This window comes from Charadrius vociferus, unplaced genomic scaffold (genome assembly GCF_000708025.1).
Source record: "Charadrius vociferus isolate BGI_N301 unplaced genomic scaffold, ASM70802v2 scaffold478, whole genome shotgun sequence".
In the NCBI taxonomy this organism is placed as follows: Eukaryota; Metazoa; Chordata; class Aves; order Charadriiformes; family Charadriidae; genus Charadrius; species Charadrius vociferus.
This window is the reverse complement of record NW_009650063.1, coordinates 163,843-178,866: the sequence shown is the minus strand read 5'-3', so window position 1 is coordinate 178,866 and position 15,024 is coordinate 163,843. Positions and strand designations below refer to the sequence as shown.

The following is a 15,024-nucleotide window of genomic DNA, read 5'->3' as shown; positions in this document are numbered from 1 at the left end:
CTTTCCCTAAGCTCTCATTCCCACGTACAGTGGCGTTGGCTAGAATGGGGACCGTTGCAAGGTTTGGCTCGTTGTGCTCAAGAGATACCATGAAATGCATCACCCTGTGGGGAGCCCTTGGTGCTTCGGATTTCTGGTTTCCACCTACAGCTCAGTTCACTACACTATCCTGTTTCCTGGGAAAAATTGTAGAGCCTAATCCCCAAAACATTAAAAAGTGTGCAGTCAAGTCAGTGGTCCCAGTTGTACCCCTGATGTTCATGCATGATTCATATGGGCTTGGAAATAGCAGTTCTGTATAGCCCTGCACATGCAAATGACATGTACAATTTGTGCTCTTGTGGTTTTGGAATTAAAGGCATAAATGCACTAAAAATTGACCAATACAGTCCTCTCAATATATTGATTACCCACCGTTCATTTGGAGTAACATAAAAAAATAAAACAGGGCTTAATCCTTTTTTTTTTTTTCTGGATCTTATTCCCAGTTGGACTTTCTTTGGGATGGTGTTGATCCGCTACTACAAGAATCCTGGCCTTCCTGTCATTGAAATTCAGTCTCTCTTCAGTAATGAAGCACTGTCCCTCATACCTGGTAGCAAACAGAGGCCTGCCAAAAAGCCAAGACTTTGAAAAATTCCAGAAACCTGCATATCTTAAATTAAAATTCAAATTTTAAAAAGGGAGCCACCAGATAGATGGTAACATAAAATCACCAGCATGGAATACGGTTCATCCCGTTATCACTTTTAAGAACCAAATGTTAGGAAACCAATGCAAAGAACAATTTAGACTGAAACTGAAAGTAGAACATAACCCATAAAGTCTCATTCTCATAGAGTTTAGGGTGGGGTTTCTTTGTTGTTATTGGTTTGGTTTGGGTTTGGGGATTTTTTTTCATAATTTAGATCAGCTTTTTGAGTGAAACACATGCAAACTCTAAACAACCTAACTTTCTGGCTAGGTAAAATTGTTACAGCTATGTTACTGTTGTACTACAGATATGAAGGGAAAGGCTAAAGAATATGACAGTCTGGAATAACAGGGCTTGGCTGAAGAGCACAGTATTGAGTGAACATAATAAAGCAGCAACAAAACAGTTTGAAAAGAAGGACATGGATTCAAACCCAAGAATTCAGCCTGTATATGTGCAATGAAGTCTGAATTTTTTACTCTTAGAAGCTGTAATTTTAATAAACTAGAAATGCTTTGAAGTAGAGGAGTAATTTAGGGAAAAAACAGACTAAATATAAAGAACTGTGGTCTCTTACATCTTGTAGCACTGGAAATACTATGCAGTACTGCAGAGACACAATACACTAACGGATTTATAAAATAAGTTTTGGCACACACAGACCTGTTGGCTTTACTCAGACATAGCACAGAAGCACAACAGGAAAAAAAAAAACACGGCATACAGAGAGTTTTGAGACGCTTGGGCAAAAACAAAATGCTGAAAGACTGGACACTGGGCTCCTTTTATCTATGGAAATGCTGTTCTTGCACACTGGGCTTCCAGTACCGTACCCTGTGGGAATAGGTGGGACCTCGGAGAGGTGAGCTGCAGGATCTCTTAGTCATCACTGGGCTACGAGGAGGTTTACCCATAACAAATAGCTCTCTCTTTAAATTAGCCTAGAAAAACCACAAACACTGTGTCAAGTGAGAGTTTAAGAATGAAGCATGGTGGGATTTTTGTTGCTTCATTCATACATGCAAACTGGACGTGCTTTTCTTGACAACAAAACCCGATTGTGTTACAGGTGCAAATAGCGGTGCCATTAGTATACAGCATTTTCATTGTTGCCACTGTACCTTTTTTCCAAGGGTTTGCTGCTCTGGCACGTGCCCTTACAGATTACAGTTAAAAGATTAATCACGCACAGTGGATGCAGTTGGAGTAAGAACAGTTATTGCAAGTGTATCCGCTGAAGTAACTCAGTTAACAACACAGAAAAGCTCAACAGCGCAGAGCAGAAATACTATCTTGGAAATACTAATAACGTTGTAATTCCTTGCTGTTAAACACAACACAGACCTTCAAGTTGCATTTAGATAGCAAGTAAATACTTGTTGGAAAGTACTTCAATGAAAAATCCTTATTTTGTTAATATCACTATAAATCGGCTAAATATTTGTCAGAATTCAACTCTTAATTTAATAAGCATTTGCAGCAAATGTGAATTCGCAGGGGCAAGTCAGGGGGAACGCAATAGGAGTGGAGCGCTGACATTGGAAACCTTTTCTTTGGTATTTGTGACTGTTTGCCAGTAGAATGTGGCATGAGAGATGACCAGCCCCCTCTTAGGAGGTGAGAGGGTGAATAACCAAAAAAAAAGGATACCAAGGGAGGCCAAGGAGGCAGGAAAAATCCCCATTTCTCCATGGAAAGAGTTCCTCCTTTGGAGCACCAACATGGAGCAAAGTGACACTTCTACCCATGGCTCCTTGTATTCTACTGCCCAAATCTCCAGCCGTGCTTTAGATTTGAGCTACATTCCAAATATATATATATACACACCTACACATACATATGTATGTATGTATTTTTACATCAACAAAAATTACCAAAGTATCAGTATACAGTTTCAAGAACTCTCTGAAGAACCTCCCTTCGCTTGTGGTATTGGAGTCCTGGAAACGTCTCACGTTCTTTCTTTCTTGAGGGTTGGACTAGATGATCTCCAGAGGTCCCTTCCAACCCTGACCATTCTCTGATTCTTTCTGCTGTAGCAGTTGAGAGGAGACTTGGACATGGACAACATGCCCAAAGAGAAGAGGGATAGGAACTGTCCTTCCTTCTCAAGTCCAGCCTGTAGACTAAGTAGCAAGAAACGATGACAGCCAAAACTTGGCTACTCTTACTTTAATGCAACTCTCTATCCTGGCAATGCAGTCAGGGTTGACTGCTGAAAAAATTTTGCTTACCCTTGCGGGGAAATAAATCTTTATCTCATTTTGGAAATATTGTGCAAAAAATCCGCTGTTGATAGGAGTGTGTTTAATAATTTCAAGAATTTTCAAATAGATAAGTCTATACTGATTAAACTTATAAAAGAATCTGTTCCCTGGACTTAAAAAATAATCCAGACTTGAAATGGTTTGAAAACAACAATTAAGAGCTAGAACTCTGTACCAGCCCCCCGGACCTCTAGTTCTCCTCAGCAGTTAGGCTCTGGTTTCTGTGGGATGGAGACATCTCCTTGGGTTACTTCGTGTCTTGCTCCCTGCCATGCCCAATGAAGAGCAGTACACTGCCGAGGAGGTTCCCAGGAGTAGATCTTTTAACTCTCAAACCAGATATTCCCTCAATTTTTTTTTTCAGCTGCGATTAAAATGCCTTCCTCAAACAAGGGCAAGGAATATCGAGGTCACCTAAAAAGAATTTCAGTGTAGATGAGGAATTTTCTGAATTTTGTCTATTAGGCAAAGCAAAAAGTACCATCAAAAGAACTGCACAACTAATAAATGATTCGAAGTTGCAGAAACAAATGCAATGCTGTGTTTCACTCCTTCTTCAAAGTGAAACGTCCCTAAGCCCATGGCAGATTCACGCCCTGGAAAGAACCCTGATGCCTCTTCCCTACTTCAGAAAAAAATAAGAGATCTGGTGGACCTTAACACTTTAAGTTCATTATCTCTCGGTTTTCCATGAACACATTGTAAGATGTGGTAGATTTAAAAGAAAAATGATTTTTTTTTTTTCCCCATAGCTGTAATGATCCCTTTTTCTAGGATAGTTTCGCAAACTTTTTAGATGACTTTCCCTCCTTTTTCATGAGCAAATGGACACTCTGGAAGTCAGAAACGGAAATTGACTGTGGGTCTGAACTGCACTGGGGATTGACTTTGTCTATCTAAAGCAACTTCCCAGATTTCATTTTTCTGCCAGAGAACTGCAATGCTGACACAAAGTGTAGTCCTGAAGAGGGAATAACCTTTATCCAGTTCTTGACTAACAGAACTGGGATTTAGAACATGACCCCGCGCAGTGGTGCTTTACTGTGACATTTATGACTGTTCTCCCAGGCTTTGGATTGAAACTGAAAACACTTTTAAACTACAAATGTAACTTGGTTTCTGCGTACTTGAATATGATTCTGTTTCTTTCAGTTAAATAAGAGTTACTGATGTCCTGGACTTGAAATTGAGTTGAAGTCTGAAATCTGAAATCTTGAAATCTGCTTTCCTGCCACTGCTACCTCCTTAAGCCATTGCCATGTATCATAATGGTTATAGCTTCACCCTTCTGTTTCATCTGAAGAAGACCTATCTTAATACTCCACGTGCTACGTTATTTAATATTAGTAAAGCAAACAATACATCTGAAAAGATGAAACACGGTGTTAGCCTTGCAGTTATTTAACATACGTGAAGATTCGCAACAGTCCGTACTCGAGAGGTGCGGTTACCTTTAACTGTGGTGAGTCTTTCTCCTGCTGCTGTAGGGGTTTAGGAAGGAGAGGAGGGGAGAGAGAAGCAGTAGACGGGGATGTTGCAGGAAGAGAGCGAGAAGTTGGTGCCGTGGCAGAGTGAAATGGAGGGTTAGAAGAAAGGTGGGAAGGAGGAGCAGAGTCTCCTGATGTTTCCGCAGAAACCAGCGCTGGCTTAAGTGTTTAAGAAAAACGAGAAGTAATTGTGCTAGAAAACCAGTTGTAAAGGACATAAAATGCTCAAGAAGGAGTCATGCAACTAACCTGAACAGTTAGAAATGTGATGCTGATTTTATTATTAATCAGTCCACTTTTCTGGAAGAAAATTCTTCCCTCAGAAATGAAAACAAGTTGCCATTTGTGGCTGTGGATTTCACCTCTATTCTTATGGCGCTCTCCTGTGTTTTTCAGGTTAAGTAGGGGTAGAGGCAGCTTGCAAAATCCTTCTAATTAACTAGTTTTACATTTGGCCTAAAACATATTGTCCTAAATATCTGGTTTGCATGTGCCAGCCAAAGCAACTGCCTGAACAGTCTGTTGAAGTAAGTGCTGGACAGAAAGATCTGTTCTAAAACTTTGCTTAGAAACCACGCAAACGGCGCAGCCATCTTGTGGCATTAATGGCTAGCAGAGATTTGGGATAGTCCCACGTTGCGCTGTCCCAAAGAGGAACCGGGGAGGGCTTTAGGGGGAGGCATTTGTTTAACTGCCAAACATAATCTGATCTGTTATTATTAGTCACATTCTCGTAACGGAGTCTACTATAAATACATGGGCTGGTGGAGTGACACATGTGAAGCGCAAACGGCTGAGCCTCTGCAGGAGGCATGGCCCTCCCCTCCCTCTGAGGGCTGCTGGCAGCGTTGCCTCGCTGGGGCCTCTGGCTCGAAAACGTAATGGGCCAGCGAGGAAAATGGTTCACTGGCTTTTCCCGTCAGCAGCTCGATGGCAGCTAACAAGGACAGAAGGGAAAGGACCAGTAGAGTTGATACACCATAGAACTTACCGTGGTGTACTTCTGAGAAGGGACTGTCCCCTAACACTGACAATTTTTATCCAATGCAATAGTATAAAACTGTGTCTGTGCACAAATTAAAATACCTTATCAATATTTGGTGAAGTGTATCCTTCATAACATACCATGGAGTCTCCTCCACTTGTTATTGGGAATTCTAAATTGTCATGTCCCAGATCCTCCTCTATATAGAGTCTTGTCAGTTCTTCTGCTGTGTCTTGTGCTCCTCCGTAGAAATCTGATTCTGGAGCTTTTGACTGATCCCCTATAGTAACTGACAGATCTGCAGTAGAGTTTTCCTCTTCGTTTTCAGTAGTTGCAGCTAACACTCTGGAGATGGAGCCACCTTCATGTGGTGAAGGGATGTAACTGATAGCGCCAACGTGTTCACCTTCTCCTGTAGCATCTGACAAGTCTGTAGGTACTTCGATAACCAGAGAGTCAAGTATACCTCTCAAGTCTTTATCTTTTCCTGGTTTGGTATCGTTACTGGTATGCTTATATACTATGTCATGAGATGAGCTGGCTGAAGATGAGACAGAGGTAGGTACAAGAAAGGACAGGGGAAGAGCTGTAGAAGAGCTGAGAGAGACCTCTGTATTTGGAATAAAGTGATCAACCTTAACTCGGTGAATGCTATTACCTGGGGAGATTGCTACAGATTGGGATGTTGTTAATGCCAAAGAACTGAGTTCTTCTAAGTCACAAAGAAAACTGTCTGGAAATGGTGGAGGAGGTAAGGTGCACGCGCTTGAAGGTGACAAACCAACAGTTCTTGAAAAGCGGTCACTAGTGGCAGCCTGGAGAATCTTTTGATCAATGTGAGACCAAGAGGAGGAAAGGTGTCTGGAAAGTGGGGACAGCACTTGGGAAGGCAACTTCAAAAACAGAAAAACATGGGAATTTAAATAAATAAATAAGCATGAAAGAGAACTAGGATATGAGTAGACTGGACAAGAGAAACGTCTGTGCCATCATCTGGATTATAGGGTATCATTGCAGTGAGCACGGGTGTCTGAAATCATTACTACATGAATCAGAACAGCAGGAAAGACATTTGAAACATGAAGCTGTATCAGGTTCTGGCTTGGGGCTTAAATGTCAAACATTAAGACAGATCTGAATAATTACATTCATGAAGGAGACCTGCATTTGATCTGCTAAAGTTACGTTACTTACGGCGCTCTGATAGTGAGCCTGTCACAGGGTATTAAATCATACAATTAATATTCATGTAATTTTCCCCAAACCATTACTGTTATTTTGAGAACAGCATTTTCAGAAGTACACTTCAGGTGTCGCTAAGTATTTCTTTTAAACTATAACAACTGAGGTCATTTCTAATTATTGTAACGTTAATACCTCTACTTTTTCTTAGTATTTCTGAAGAAATGTTTAAGAAACATCTTTAATACATTGCATACTTTTATTAAGGCATGAGCAGCTACAGAATGCATTTTTCTTCAAAAATAACCTTATTAGTTCAAAATGACACCAACATTTGTGAAAGGCAGGCAGTCAACAATGCTTTTAAAATAGTGAGAGCACAGTACACAGCAGTGTATTTTGAGTACCGTTACACAACATTGATTGAAGTATCCTTCTGGTAAAAGAAACGTCCTTTTGTAAGAATGAGAGACTGGTGAGTCATACGTACACAGCATCAGTAGATATCCATTGCTTCAGTAAATACTGAAAATGTATTTTTGTTACTAGGAGTCCTCAAAATTAAAACTGAATGAAAAATATTTTGATCTCATTGCTAGAATTATCCAGAATAATTAGATGCACATCTCTTTAAGTTATCTGGACTACTTTAGACTTTAAATATTACTCCAGAAGAGTAAAATAGTTTCAAAAGGCTAAATTAATGTCGCAGAATAGGAAGGTTAATTTACTTACCTTCTGCGTGAGTTTTCTTGAGGAAAATAGCTGTATTTTATAGTTAGACAAACCCTTGTTACACAGCCTTCTGTAGCAAAGTAAACCGTATAGACTGATACAACGCAGTCTGCTAAAACAGAGCTGGGCTGTTACAAGCAATACTCAATCTCTTCCCCTCATCTTTCCTCTTGAAGATAGGCTTATAACCTGTGGTTTTAAGATTAATAATAATATTGCCGAGGAGATATTGCCATTTTTAGGTTCCAGTGGCTACAGGCTGCACTAGAGCTAAAGGTATCGATGGTCTAGGCCAAATTAAGGAGAGTAAAGCTTTCTCCCGACTTCTGTTGCTTATTTATTTCTATTGCCATTAGGCCAGAGAAGTTGAGCGCAATTGTTCTAGCAACAGGGAGTGATTCGTGCTAAAAAGCTCCAAAGGAAGAGGAAAAGTGGTATCAGCAATTGTGGTAAACCCCAGAACACCTTCATGACTGCTAAAGTCCTTCTAGGTAGTCAGGAACAAGATGTCTTCTTAAATGGTATTGCCATTTCTGAGTGCAGTTGAATTCAAAAACAAGATGTCTGTTCAAGAGTGTCAGTAGAGGCTTGGGGTTTTTTTTGACTTATGCTAGAACCAGATGATTGCAAACGTTTTCTGTGTTACAAAGGCTTCTTCCACTTCCCTCCCCTACAGAAGTAATTTAGTAATAACTAGCTTAATAGTGGCAGGACAGTTTTGTAATCTGAATGTAAATGCTCTGAAGCGTCACCTATGCCCAGCAAGGGTTACAGGGGTCACACAAACACCAGCTTTAGCCTCAGGATGCCTTAGAGACAAACCTCCCCCATAGAAAACGGGGGAGAGAGGCATCTCCAAATACAGAGAGACAGCTCCATAACATGGAGTGTGTAAGTTGCCTCATACTCTTGACTCGCCTTCAGGAACCTCTGGATTCCTGTAATAATAAGAGGTCTTATTGTATGAATACCTCAGTCTGCAGCTATGGAATTTGATGCCACTTCAGTTCAACAGTTCTGCTGGAATGGAAGAGAGAGGAGGTAGTTCTCTGTTGTGACACCTTCTGGAAAACCAGCCAAGACCTGTTCTAGCAACTATCCCAAACCAGCTAATACTGTTTAGTTGTAAGCAGTATTTTCAGAGGCCACCGTTGTCTATAAGTGACATCTTTTGGTAGCTGTCCTCAAAGCTGCAAATAAACGTGGAACTTATCTCGAAGTTGAAGCATCTAAATGAGCACGAGTATGCGAGTATATGAAAGTAGAAAAGAGGGCAAACCCAACAGAAACAAATAAGAGTAATCTCTAGCAGGATAAGAAGTTTATAATTACACACAAAACCCACCACCCATGCTGAAGAGATAAACAACAAAGGTAAAGAGGAAGATTTAGAAAAGTTTCCATCTTGAGTGTTCAAAATCATCGATAATACGTTAATGGTAATCACAGTTTGCAGGCAGAAACTTTCTTGGCTTCTATCATTGCCAAAGGGGTTACGTTCCCCGCACAGGTGACTGTGAAATCTCAGGAGTGAATGATAAACTGGAATACAGGAATCTTTCTGCACCATCGTCTAGTATGATTTGTGGTGGTTATATAGACTAGGAAGCGAAAGAATTCAGAACCTACAACAGACAATTGTTGTGAAAAATTCCAACTCTAAAGGTCTGGATCCAAGCTCACCGACAATGCAATGCCATTTGCCTCACTACTAAATGAAACAATACTGTCACTGTTGTCATACCCCTCGAAAGAACCTATCATACCACCAGCCTCCTTACAGAGAGTGAATGGCAAAAGGAGGAGGGTTATAGTAGAGGATCATTCCTTAGCTGTTCTCCTTTACTTTGAAAGTCACAGAAGTGGTCTTGGCAAGCTGTGTCCCCAGACAAACTGCCTCTCTTGCCCTTTGCGTGCTTATGGGCCTGAAGGCTTTTAGGACAGCGGTTAACGGGAATGTCTTCACACCGCACTATGAAAAGTCTGACAGACACATCCTTAATGCTCAAAGTCTAAGATTCTCAAATAAATTTTGTTCTGTCAGCTTGATTTTTCTGCCCAAATTTTCCCTGGCCCTACTCTCAATAATGTAATTAGCTAATGAAGAAAAGAGCAAAAATCCTGGCAGAATGTAAGACAAACACTCGACTATTAAAATACTTTAAAAACAAGTTAGTAATGCAATTTTACCTACGTAGGAAAGAAAATGTTGCGTACTTAATGCATAAATTATGTATTATCTTACGTTAGCCAAAAAAAAATTACAAGTCCTAAACCCACTCTCTGGGTGATCGCAAAGAAAAAAAAATCCTTACCTTAGTTGAACTTAAATGGTGTATTCTGTCACTAGAATAGCTTTGGGGTATCGGAGGATCAGGGTAGTCATCAAGACTTTTTGATGCATTCTTTTTGATGACTTCTACATAGGAAACAGGGAAGATGCCTTGTCTGTTGGTTCCTGGTATTTTACCTTCATACCAGTTTTGATCAACTCGCTTAAGAAGAATTACTCTGTCTCCCTGAAATGCGTTATGAAAAAGAGTTATCAGCAGATACATTGCAAGTTAATTTTCTGAATAGCAGATATTATTTCAACACACAGTATTATTTTCCCTGCAGTGCTGTTTCCCATCAATCTTGAGAATCGTCTCCATTTTGACATTTCTCCTCCCATTTACAATAACCGCATCTACAAGTACCATTCCAGCCAAACAGGGGGCTAGTCACGGACTGCAAATGCTAATCTTTTATCAGAAGGGAATCTCGTGTAGTCTCCTACTCTTGGTTGGGGGATTAACATTTCAACTTTTCTTTGGAACATAACCTGTTTTAATTGTTGGCCAAAGTACTAGCTAACAGCCTAACTGTGATACGCAATAGTGACTGCTATGCCCATTTTTCCTTAAAAGCGATAAAAGTTAAACAATGACATCCACGCAAGTGCTTTGTTATCAGTAAAACTGGAGTAAGCGGAGGTAGAAAGTGAAAACATGAGTTCATGGGAAAGATGAGAGAAAGAAGTGCTTTTCCTGTGTAAAAAAGATGGGCAGTTGCTCACTTGCTGCTTTTAGAGAGCTTAGCAGCTGAAATCGAAAATATCAACTTTCTATTCAAACTTCACGAGCTACCCCCTCCATTGTTTTACATGATGTGCTTTTTACCACCTGTCTTTTTGTAACAAATCCTTCCCTATTAGTTTCACATTCTCCTGGGTTTCTGTAATTTTGTTTTGATAGTTGATTTGTGGAGTACCCTAAAATTATATTTAGTGGGATGGAACAGAAGAAAACCAGGGCAAGTTAACTTTTAAAAACAAACCCAAACTGGTCTGTTGAGATTATGACCACCACAATAAGCACAAAAGAGAATTTTAAAAAGAAATAAATCATCCAACTACCCCCAACCCTTAGTTCTCTAAGTTCCTATTCCTGATTTTCTTTTAGACCTCTTTGATGTTTACCAATCTCAAATGAGTGGAAAAATGCCCATTATCTTCAGTGATCCTGGATGAAGCTTTAGGTCAGCATCAAAAAACTGTATCCTTACTCTTATTTACAAAAAAACCCCAAACCACTGAATAACTTCTATGAACTCTAATTCTTAAAAAAAAAGTAAGAGAGAGAACTACTTTCCAGGGGAAAAAAAAGTATATACTACTTACAACTAACTATATAATACCTGCAATAATAATGTTTCTCTACAGGGGTAACATTCCAGTGTCTCACAAACCTCAGAAATTAAACATTTCTTTTGCTCATATGCAATAAAGTATAACCACCAGGATGTGCATAGAAAAGATAGGAGACTATTATAAAAAGCAGATTGTTATTAAATGAAATATTTGGAAGAACTGCTACATTCACAAAAATATCTCGGAGCTTTTTTCCCTCTGTTTTCTATTCTCTGTATCCTTCTCTTTCTTCTGTATTAAACCCCTTACCGCGATAGTTGTGACATCAAGAAATAATTCTTTAAAAAAGCAATGGATAATTGAAGTCAAAACTAGAAATTTAGGTGGGCAGTTAGCCGTTGTTTGCATATGCTAATTTCCCGCAATCCAGCTTACATGCACAACACATTTCAACTATTTGTCGGTAGCTGAGAAAGACTGCAAGCCAACAAGCGGTTATGTTAGGAGTTTCCTACCATTGCATTGCTTTCTGCATCGCAAATAGTGAATGCAGAGTGCGCCAAAGCACGGTATTAATTAGCACTAGACATTAATTCTGTGCAGCAGTAGACTCTGTAATGGTATTTTGATAAAGATAAACTGTACCTTTCTGAGTGATAACTCCACATTTGTGTCTGCACTGAAGTTATATTTGGCAAGAGCTTCTCCAATCTCTCCGATCTGTGCAGGGGGAGGTGGCCTGGCAGGCTGTGCTTTTTCTGGGGGAGAAAGTTTCTAAGGGAAATAAAAAAAACCTCAGATTTTCATCGTTCCCATGCAGTCCGCAGACCTATTACACAAACTAATTCAAGGAATTAAAACAGAGGACAAACCTCGACATAGGAAATTGGGAATATTCCAACTCTTCCATGGTGCTCACCCTCATACCAGTTTTGATCGATTTTCCTGAGGATATAGACAGTATCTCCTTTCTTAAAGGACAGCTCTCTGGAACAAATTTATTTAGATCAGATGTTTACAGCTTTACATTTAACTCTTCTAACTGCATAGTTTCTGAGATCTTTACAGTTCGGAAGTGAAACAGAATGTAGCAACCAAACATTTGATGAAAAGTGTGACAGCTGTGGTACATTTACCAGTTGATTATACCATATAAAATAAAACAATTCACATTTATGAATCCCAGGTCCTATCTGTAAATGATATAGGCTGTTTTACGCTGTGATTCCAAGGCACTATTGCTAGTTATTACCAGAGCACTTAGTATAGGGTCTGCATAAAAGTATGATGTCTTCTGGATCACCTGTTTAGGTGATGATTTTATGACAGACATCTCAGGGGCATTTGACAGTATTTTAAGCACTGTACCTTGTGTAACCTAAATACAATTCACTACAAACAAAGAGCGTTCTGTGGGTGACCCTCAGGACCTGTGCTCTAGAAGGCTGAAGATGCACAGCCATTCATGCGTTCAAACAAATGCAATGGAGAATATAACAATTTAAGACATTTTTATTACAAAATAACTTCTCACGCAGTTTGCTAACGCAGAGACTACCGTGACAGCAATCAGGGTCCTCTGCTTCCATGGCGTTTGCTTTTGAAACTGGCTAGAACAGCAGTTAGCTGCCATAAGCGTTAGAAAGAGGTTTTTTTGAATTATGAATTCTTAAATGAATAAAAGTCTGGTACTTACTTAGAAGTCTGAGCTTTAAAGTCATATACAGCTCTAGCTGGCAGTTTCTGAAAAACAGGCAAAGGGATTAATACGTTCAGGTAGTATTACTACATATGGTCACAGAATCACAGAATGGTCAGGGTTGGAAGGGACCTCTGGAGATCATCTAGTCCAACCCTCCTGCCAGAGCAGGGTCACCTACAGCACGTTGCACAGGACAGCGTCCAGGCGGGTTTTGAATGTCTCCAGAGTGGGAGACTCCACCACCTCTCTGGGCAGCCTGTGCCAGTGCTCCACTACCCTCAAAGTAAAGAAGTTCCTTCTCATGTTAAGATGGAACTTCCTACGTTCAAGTTTATGCCCATTACCCCTCGTCCTATCACTGGGCGCCACTGAAAAAAGACTGCTCCCATCACCCTGGCACCCCCTCTTTAAGTATTTGTAGGTATTAATAAGATCCCCCCTCAGTCTTCTTTTCTCTAGACTAAAGAGACCCAAGTCCCTCAGCCTTTCTCCATATGAGAGATGTTCCAATCCCCTAATCATCTTCGTTGCCCTTTGCTGGACCCTCTCCAGCAGTTCCCTGTCCTTCTTGATCTGGGGAGCCCAGAACTGGACACAGTACTCCAGATGCAGCCTCACCAGGGCAGAGTAGAGGGGGAGGATGACCTCCCTCGACCTGCTGGCCACACTCTTCTTGATGCACCCCAGGATGCCATTCGCCTTCTTGGCCGCCAGGGCACATTGCTGGCTCATGGTCATCCTGTTGTCCACCAGGACTCCCAGGTCCCTCTCCACAGAGCTGCTCTCCAGGAGGTCAGCCCCCAACCTGTCCTGGTGCATGGGGTTATTCCTCCCCAGATGCAGTACCCTACACTTACCCTTGTTGAATTTCATCAGGTTTCTCTCTGCCCAACTCTCCAGCCTGTCCAGGTCTCGCTGTATGGCGGCACAGCCTTCTGGCGTGTCAGCCACTCCTCCCAGGTTTGTGTCATCAGCAAACTTGCTGATGGTACACTCTATCCCTTCATCCAGATCATTGATGAATATGTATGGTCAACGTGTTTCAGCTTTTAAAAAGATGACCAGGATCCAAAAAGAAAAGGACATGTGCCTTACAGGGGTTCTTTTAGTAATAGTCAATTAAATACACAGCTTCCTTTTTTAAGGCAGTTAGGTGTTTGGGATTTAGTGTTTTAAAAATAGAAATAGCAGCTAAATTTTAATACAGACTAGTTTGCAATTTTATGTTTACAAGAACTACAAAAGTAAACAAAAAAGTTAACTAAATGCCAGTTTGACTTATAGGCAACTAGATGTGTAGGCACAGTGGAAATTCACATGCTTAATATTCTCTAATACTTTGACTGCATCTGTTAAACTTGTTATTTTTAGGCTAATTTCAGCTGCAAATACCGCATCACATTTTATATATGTATATAGAAAGGAAAAACTACTCTGAGAGCTGGAAAAGGTTGGGAGTATTTTAAATTTCTATAATCATATTCAGAGTTTTAAGAAAAACTGAGAAACACTGGAGGACTGGAAGTGATCTCCCGAATCATCCGTGTAGCTCTCTTGCTATCATAGGCAATCACATCATATTGTTCCTTTCTTGTATTTATCATGTTCCACCACCAAGTATCTGTAAGCTCAAGATTGTTAGAAAAATCAAACTGTAAACCATCCCTACCTCTGCTCACCTGTGTGGCTGGCACCTATACTGTCACTGTTTTCAAAGCTGTGCTGAAAACACGAACTGTGATCTGACCCGAGAGCCTCACTCATCTCCTGTCTGCCCCGGATGGACAACCAGCGCTAGGTGCTTCAGAGGAAGGTGCAAGAAGTGATTAGCAGTTTCATGTGAGGATATTTGTTAAAGCCATTTAGACTTTCTCGGCAAGTACTTGCGCAGATGAGATTGCCACATTTTAAAAAAAATCTCTCTCTAGGATACACTGGTGACAAGAATGAGCTGATTACGCTACTTCCGAGAGGTGCTGTTTGTGATGGTGTCAGGGTGTGTCTTTTTATAAAAGGAATAAAAAGGGACACTTGTAACTTTTGTGTTTTACCTTTCTTCCAGGCCAGATGTTCTCAACTGGGTTCTCTCTCTTCTTGTCATCTAAAGGCTAGTAAATTTAGCATACCTACAGCACTGTCTTTGCTATAATAAAAAAGTCCCCAAAGTTATTACAGGGATTCTGTCAACTTGCATTTTGCCATACTAATGCAATTTTCCATTACAGGTCTTGAAATAAGATGGCCTAAATATAAAAGCATTTTTTCTGTTCTCTGAAACAGTCTTTTAGATAGGAGGGGAGATCTATATCATCAACCGTAGCTAAGACCTTTTCACTCTTTC

General features: G+C 40.4%; 1 protein-coding gene across 5 annotated transcripts in view; it reads right to left on the bottom strand.

Moving 5' to 3' along the window:
- Positions 1 to 15,024, bottom strand: part of SORBS2 (sorbin and SH3 domain containing 2) — an 85,653-nt gene that overhangs the window by 6,396 nt on the left and 64,233 nt on the right. For all 5 annotated transcript variants that reach the window (XM_009891756.1, XM_009891758.1, XM_009891759.1 and 2 more), the window contains 4 exons: positions 12,678 to 12,724; positions 11,854 to 11,968; positions 11,627 to 11,755; positions 9,666 to 9,869 (listed from right to left, as the gene is read on the bottom strand). In XM_009891756.1, coding sequence (XP_009890058.1) covers positions 9,666 to 9,869; positions 11,627 to 11,755; positions 11,854 to 11,968; positions 12,678 to 12,724 — 495 coding nt within the window. The remainder of the gene's footprint in view (positions 1 to 9,665; positions 9,870 to 11,626; positions 11,756 to 11,853; positions 11,969 to 12,677; positions 12,725 to 15,024) is intronic.